Source organism: Tyto alba, unplaced genomic scaffold (assembly GCF_018691265.1).
Source record: "Tyto alba isolate M040663 unplaced genomic scaffold, T.alba_DEE_v4.0 Super-Scaffold_13, whole genome shotgun sequence".
Taxonomy (NCBI): Eukaryota; Metazoa; Chordata; class Aves; order Strigiformes; family Tytonidae; genus Tyto; species Tyto alba.
Window position 1 is genome coordinate 25,165,440 of NW_024881275.1, and position 8,127 is coordinate 25,173,566.

The 8,127-nt window shown below is 48.1% G+C and overlaps 1 protein-coding gene across 2 annotated transcripts in view; it reads right to left on the bottom strand.

Moving 5' to 3' along the window:
• Nucleotides 1-3,020, bottom strand: part of MAN2A1 (mannosidase alpha class 2A member 1) — a 123,740-nt gene extending 120,720 nt beyond the window's left edge. Inside the window, exon 1 of one of the 2 annotated variants that reach the window (XM_042787793.1) lies at nucleotides 2,718-3,020. In XM_042787793.1, coding sequence (XP_042643727.1) covers nucleotides 2,718-2,852 — 135 coding nt within the window. In that variant the 5' untranslated portion in view covers nucleotides 2,853-3,020. Of the gene's footprint in view, nucleotides 1-2,234; nucleotides 2,406-2,717 lie in introns of those variants that run through there. The other variant, XM_032984041.2, reaches the window with a different exon arrangement.
• Between the last annotated feature and the right edge of the window lie 5,107 nt (nucleotides 3,021-8,127).

An 8,127-nucleotide genomic window follows, 5' to 3' on the forward strand; every position in this document is an offset into this window, starting at 1 on the left:
TGTCCAAAAATTATTTCCGTTAGACATTTCTGTTGGCACTCTTGAACAACTACCTGAACTCTCAAACTGGAAAGCAAGCTCTGGAAGGACAACTCCTGACTACACTGGCAGATAAGCCTAAAAGAAGGCAGGTTCACAAGACTGAGCCTCATGCAAACTACCCTGAGACCCTGCAAAGAGAAATTGGAAATTAAAGTGAAGCAGCAATCCCAACCATTTATTTTACTACTGGTATTGGATACCACAACACTCTAGGTGAGTGCAGACCAACAGGCACTGCCAGCTGAGAAATTCCAACTCTAATCCTGGCAGAAATTAACTAAAAGACCTAGACAGACAAACGCTCATAAACTAAACAGGAGATTGCTTTCAGAGGTATCCACTTCTCTCTCTTGGCTCAGTGTATGTCACATAGGTCAGGAAGAAGGAAACTAATCAACATGCAGCTTCCAGAACAGTAACGGTGATGTATGTTGTTACCAGAACTGCACAGAGGAACAGCATAGCTGAAGAACTAGCACACCGTTGGAACAGAAAGAGGTATAAAGTGAATCAATCCAAAAATGTCATAAAAAGTATCAGTTCCTTTTTCTAAGCAAAAAGAAGTTCTGACCTTTGTCATCAGGAAAGAGAATGCCTTCTTAAATCTACAGACAAGGTGATCTACTGCTGCCATAGCTTTTCACAAACAAAAACAGCTTTAAGTTTTTACATCTGTGGCTAGTTTCACTTACAGTACACTGAGTTCTGGCAACACTGCACTGACACAACTTTTTGTCAGCTGAGGTAGGATTAAAGCTGTTCCTTTCAAATATTTTTGGTGGCTTCTATTCAACTCTTCATCTTTTGCACTTACTTTAAACGCATAAGGCTCTGAAAGCATTTGATAGGTGTCAGAGGTTTCCCATTTGTAACAAAATCACAACAATTTCATCTCTAACTCCCCCAACAGATAAAGCAGTAAGAAAGCAAAAGGTAACTGTTCACCCAGCGGAAGGACCAGAATAGCCATAGGCAGAGAATTCTCCAGTGAGAGTCAGCAGCCTCAAAGAAATTTAGATATAGAAAAGGCAAAAAAGAGCAAACGCTGATAGACTGTTCTGGAAGACCGAGGGGAGGGAGGAAGACGGAAGAAGTAATGTTTTCATCTAGATGACAAGATCATGCAGAAGGAAGAGGTGTAACAACAGATTAAGGTACTAAACCCTGGTCACAAGAGACAAGACCATGCTACACCGCAGACCAGCGTCACACTGTAGGACACAGACAGGCATTTCAATTGCAAGACACCGACAATGGAAGACAAAACATGTCTAATAAATCCTCCCTGTTCACTCAAGTATTTAAAATCAAAAATCTAACATAAAAAAAAAAAAAAACACCCATGTACAAGCTTTCCTGTTCTATACTTTACACGGATTAAACTCAGCTGGTGGTACAAACACACATAAAGTGACCTCCTCATACAAGCTAGTGACCATAACACCAAAGCGGCTGTTACAAGTCTCACACATGGCATTACTCTCCTGCTAGAGTTATATACTGAACAGACACAGCTGTTGTAGCCAGCTTTGTCTTGCTTTCTTTTCCTAAGCTTCTCTCACATTCTCTTAGCAGTTCCTGTTAAAACCGGCAGCCTGACCTCTGAACTGTAACTTCAAGGAGTAAAGGCAAAACAGAACTGCACTCTTTCTTTAAAGTCAAGATTTTCATCTTCACCATTAACAAAATGGTATCAACTATTACTTTTGTACTAAACGAAAAATTAGTCATTTTATCAGACAATTCTTACTTTTTTAAATAAGCCTTCTGAATCCTTCTGTTCACTTGAAGCATCACTGCTGCGCTAAAAAACGCTTTGTGTTCCAAAAAATAAGTGCAGTGCAAGCATAAATAAGCTATAACTGTACTTCCTATATTTTTCTTAGTCTACTACTCTAAGAAAACAAAGCTGTTTATACGCGGCAGTATTCTGCCATTCTGCACAGCATACCCGGTGCTCTCTGAAATGCCTTTTTCTTGTCATGGTTTAACGTTCCTTATTAGAACACTAACGCGACACACGCGGCTTTGAAATTACTCCCGCACCCAGACAACCAAGGGAAAGCGAGGAACCGAAGAACTGCTTCGTTTAACCGTGAGATGCAGCCAGGTACCAGACGGCTGCGGCTCCAGAGCAACGCGTAGCGAAAAGGAAAGCAGTAACACGGAGTCGGCGCTTCTCTAAACCCTACCTGTTGATGCCATCAGCCGCGGTCTTACCCCCGAATTCTCAGCTTTCACCGTCCTCAGCGCTGGTTCCCACACCGCAAAGCCCCGCGACTCGCCATCCTGCCAACCGCCCCGACCCGAGGCGGCGGGCCGGCCGCCCAAGCCGCGGCGCGGCCCCCACCGCATCCCGCCCGGGGCGAGCCCGCCGACCCCCGCCGCCCCCCGGCCCCCGCCGCGCTGCGCCCACCGCCCCCCGGCAGCCCCGCGCCGGCACCAGCGCCGCCCACAGGCGGCACCGCTCGGTCCCCGCCCCAACGGCCGCGGCCCCTCACGGCCGCCCCGGCCGGCCCGCGGGAGGGCGAACCGCGCCGCCGCGCCGCGCCCCGCCGCTCCGGCACACCCGGCGGAGAGGGGGGTGGGGGCCCCGCTGGCGGCACCGCCGCCGCCCTCCCCTCCGCCGCCCGCCCCGGCTCCCCGCCCGCCCGCCCGCCCGCCGCCCCGCTCACCTTGGGGAAGGTGCCCTCCCGCCGGGGGCTCTTCGGGTGGTCGAAGTGGCCGCGGTCCAGCATCAGGTAGAGGGAGAAGATCACCACGCAGAAGACCGCGCTGCCGAACACCGTGAACTGCCGGCTCAGCTTCATCTCCGCGGCCGCCCCGCCGGCCCCGCCGCCGCGCTCTTCCCGCCGCAGCCGGAGCTCCCGGGCCCCACTCGCCGCCCCGCGGTTAGAAGGCAAAAGTTCTCCCGCGGCGGCGGGGATCCCAGGCGCCGCCGCCCCCGGCGCGGGGCAGCCCCGAGTCTTCTCCGGAGAAGTGCGAGAAGTTGCCTCCCCCCCCCCCCCCCAGCACCCCCCCGCGCCGCCTCCACAGGCGCCGCCCCGCGCCGCCCGCCGCGCCGGGGCGGACGAGCCCCGCCGAGACCCCGCTGCCGCGGCCAGCGGCTGAGCCGAGTTTCCGGGAGCGGGTCGGGTTCCCGCGCAGGCTAGCGCCCAGCGGGGAACTGGCGGCGGCAGCTCTGCGGGGCCGACCGAGCGCCGCCGGTCCCCGCTCCCTTCCTCCTCCTCCGGCCGCCTTCACTAGCCGCCCCGCCCGCTGCTCGGTGCCGGCGAGCGGCGCCGGAGTCTGGCACCTCCTCCCCCGCCCGGAGCGCTGCCGCCGCCGGAGCACCGCGGGCCGCCGCGCACACGCTCCGCGCCGAAACAGCCCCCGCCGGCCCCCGCCGCCGCCGCCGGAGCGCCGCGCTCCGCCCCCTCGCGCCTGGGCGGGTGGGCGGGCGGCGCCGCGCGCGTGTCACGGGCCCGGCACCGCCCCCCCCCCCCCCCCCCCCCCGCTCCCCCCCCTCCACCGGCCAGCTCGCACCGCCCCAGCGCCGCGCGGGGAGTGCGCGCGCGCGGCAGCAGTAGTGACAGTGGCGGGCGGGGGGCGGGGGGCGCCGCCCCGTCCCCTCAGCCGCGCGGCCGCCGTGAGGCGGAGGGCTCCCGCTTCCCGCCCCCGGCAGGGCCGGCCCCCAGCTGCTTCCCACCGGGCGGCGCGGGGATGGCTGACCCGCGGCGGCGGTGCGTCACGGTCTCGCCGCCGCCCCGTCGGCAGGCGCTGTGTGGCAGCCTCCGCCGCGGGAAGTGGTGAGGCGGCTGGAGGGGGAAAGCGAGAGGAGAGCCCGGGGCCTCCGCCGCCCTTCCCCGGCCTCGTCGTACCCCGCTGCGGTGAGGGGAACGGCGGGCGGGGGGGAGGAGCAGGCAGGGGTGGGGGGGGACCTCCAGCACGGAACGAGCCCCAGCATCCCCGCGTCGCTCAGCAAAGACCCGTCGAACCTTTCTGTACAAGCCCTAGTCATCACTGACAGCACTAGACACATCTGTGGGCCGCTGTCAAGCTCCAGCTCGGATGAGTGTTTTCTACCGCTGAATAAGGAGCAAGCTTCGTGAAAAGCACCGCGTGTGCCCGTAGGAATGGGTCACTCCTGTAAGGGGATGGTTGAGGGCCTGCCGTTCAGATTGCCCCGCTCCTTCATTGGAGCGTTGAGCTCCTTGTAATTTTCACCAGCTTAATCTGTTCAGGTTTGAAAATGTTCATGCATAGTGTCTGCTTCTGGCCAATATTTTGGGGAAACACTTGCTTAAGATGCATTGGCTGCCACTGAGAACTAGACACATGCTGAAAACATCTTTTACCACTGTGTGTGGGCTTCTTTTTCAAGGAGCATCATGGAGATGTACCTCTGCATCTTGAAGTCAGGATGTATGTGTTGGCATCACTACTTTATTTTTCCATTAAAATCCCACCAAAGTTGTTAAAACTGTACTAACAGACAAAGATTTGGCCAATAAAGTCTGTAGACTTTTGCAGGAGCCAAGAAGCTTAAACTGTTGCTAAGTCTTTCCATGTTTGGTGCTTGTTCCAGTATCTTACAGAACCTACCTGAGGGCTTGGTTACTCGTAACTTCTCCCTCCCTTTCTCCCGCTGGACAAAATTTAAAGTGGTTGATGCTGACTTTGAAAGGCAGTACAGGACTTCCGCAGTTACTGGGTAGGGACATTAGGAGCTACTGTGGTGGGAATCGCTGACAGCTGAGAAACTGCCTCTCATACATGGTGCACTGATGTACATACTGACCGCATTTAAGATTTTTTAACGCAGGGGAGTGAGAAAGAGCGGTTGAAGAGAAAAGCAGCTGAGCGGTAGGGGCAATTCAGGGAGTAACCTGGAGAAGGACAAAAAAGATGGGGGTTAGTGTAGGAACAGAAAGGGACTGAGAACCAGGGAAAGCTAGGAATAAGAAACGAAGCAAGTTAGGGGAAAGAATGGCAGTGGTAGGGCACAATGATAGGTATTAGGCAAAGTAGAGGAAAGGTGCAGACTGGTCTCCTACAAAATCTGGAATACAACCCAGGAGTTTTGAAATCTGACATTACTGTGATGTTCATCAAAACCTGTAAACACAAAGATCTTACCATTTCATATTTGTTCTATTCCCCCCCTAGTGGCAGATCCCCACATACAATGCTTCTTAGTCCAGTTACTGGAGCTCAGATACCTTTGTGAATCCAAAAATCCAACTTTGCCGTCATCTACATATGACATAATTTCCAAATTTCTTTTTATTAAGAGGGAAGTTAAATCTACAGTAAACAGTAAGATTACAAAAAATGGGCTCGTATTATTAATGTTGAGTCTGAAGCCTTTGTTCATCTTCTCCACGATTGCAAGATATTATTTTTCCTTTTTTTTTTCACGGAATATTTAGTTGATTCATTGAACAAAGTAATGGGGTGCCTAGAGGGAAAAACCAGAACTGTGAGCAGGCCATTCCACTGTAGACTTTCTGTTTCACTTGTTAAAAAAGTAAGAAGCTGTTTGATGAATGAGACACGAGTACCACAGAGAGACAGTAGTGGTCAGGTGGCTGAGAGAACAAATGTTGCCACAATTAGACCCTGTTCTCCTTTCTGTTGCAGGGTTTCTGAGTGATACTGTCACACAAAGTGAGATTCCTACAGAAGTCTGGTAATGCTTCTCTGCTTTCTGGGTTCCTTCTCAAGATATACGTGATTTAAATTGCAGAAGTATGCAGAACTCATGCTTGTAGCTGAGGCCAATGAAAGCAATGAACTTTAGACCTTTCCTCACAGGGATCTTTTACACATAAAACTGTAATGTTTGTAATAAACTATGATTTCTTAAAACATTATTAAACTGTAAGAAAATTAACCGTTCTACTCTCAGTTCGCTGTTTTGATGGTGTATATGAAGTAATATGAGAAGTCACAATTTAGGATTACAGTAAAACCTTATTTGAATCATAATACTTTCAATGAGAGAAGTCTCAGTAAACCAGGGGTCAAGTGGAAAGTAGTATCTGGTCTTACACTTTGAAGATGTGTCATAATGTGTATTTGTTTGAGGGGGAAAATGCAGGTTACTTTAAAACTGTGTCATAATGTATATATGGACGAGTTCAGGTTTTCTAGGCAACAGTGTGACATGTTGTTTTCTCTCTGATTTTGTAACTCTTCTATTCTTGTGGTCGGAGGTGTTTTTCAGGTGACACTTCAGAGATCATTACCTGCTTAGATACATGCTATGTTCTCTTGTGTTAAATACACTGTAGTATTCTAATGCTTAATATCTAATAAATAAAACTGCTTCTTCTGTAGAAGGAGGGACTTCTCTAATGTGGTCTAAGACTGAAACTTTTAGTCTAGCATGACTAAATCTGGTATGGGTGCTATCAGAGACAAGAATGACAATGTTTACAGTTCTGTTTTGTTTCGTTTTGTTTTGTTCCTTTATTAGATACCTGGATTATGATACAGAGGGGATAAGGAGAAGCGTTAGCCTCAGAAATAAGGCTCAAAAACCTGGAGCTGTTCAAAGAACTCTCCTGGGCAGTCAGCAAGGATCAAAACAGATAGTCATTTGTGTAAAATCCAGCCCTTTTCCAGGATTAAGGCACATTAGTAAGAGACTAGAAATGTATATTTTCATAGACATGGGCTTTGTAATCTTGAGTTTTCTCTTGAATACAGATGTTCATAGTTTATTTTTCAAAAATATACTATTTCCACTTTTGAAGTGTGAAAGAAAATGGTGATGCTGACTGCTTTTATAAACTAGCAATGTTTACTTAAGGCTTTACATAGATACCTCTCTGTGTATGAGGCCATAAATAGATACATATTATATATCTTTTTATACCTGTGTGTAGTTCACATGTCAATATTATCTGTGTGTACGTACACACACATTTTGTGTGTCAGAATATTTCAGTACTGGCAAGAATACGCTGTCTGAACCTTGGTCTCTTTTTCTCAGGCCAATAACCCATGTGCTAGGCTACAGAAGACAGACATAGCAATGTTTCCAACATACTTTTTTTTACTATTATTTTATTTTAGTTGTGTGTTAAGAACTTCATTTTATGAAGGATGCAGTCTTCTTGCTGTATGAGAGTTATGTCTGTGTTTTTTCTATCCATTTAGGGTTAGATGGGAACCTGGGTACTGAGGTTGGGACAAATTCATGTGGAAGTGGAGGACCAGGGCTGTAGTCATATAAGGAAGTTTCATCTTAAATATAGGTATGTGTTAAGCCATAGGCAGCTGCTGAGTGGATATTTTTTTTAGATCACAGTTTTGGATTTGGGTGCCTGAAGTTTGTATAATCCCTTCCTTAGATGCTAAATTCTTTTTCTGGATCTAGCCTCTAAAAGCAAACAGAGGAAACTAGTTTTTCCATAGCTATTTTCTTACTGACCAGACTGATGGTATCTAAATTACATTTTCTACTACAGACTATGGAAACCTTATCTCTGGATGTTAGGAAAGCATACAGTCAAGTAAACTCCATATGTCAAGAGATCTACCATCCAAACAAGGAGGAATATATAAAATTATTATACAGGTATAACTTGAACAACTTTTTAAAGTCACATGCTAGCTTGTAAGAGTGGATGAAGATACTAATTATTGTTGTTAATAGTATTGTGAAAACAATATGTGCAAGTATTTACTGACAAAAGTTTGTTTCCACACTAAGTCAATGAGTATTAAATCATGAGATGGTATATCTATTTTAATATATATATAGCTTCTATAACTAAAATATATATACCTTTAGGGCTTAGAGACAAATTATTTTGGTCAGGGTATTGTAAGTGTATCATCATGATATAAACCCACTATTGTTGGATTGGACAACAGGTGATCAATAGTTACTTATTTGAAAACTGTAACTAGTATCAGAAATTTTGTAGAAACATAGGAATTTGGCAAACTTTGCATTTCATCTTCAAGAAACTGATTTTTTTTGCTTCTTGAATTAAATGCATATACATTAATGTCCATCTTTTGTAGCAATAGCTGCAATATAATAAAAGGAGACAGTTTCTTAAATCCATAACATACTGTGTTTGATGGGTA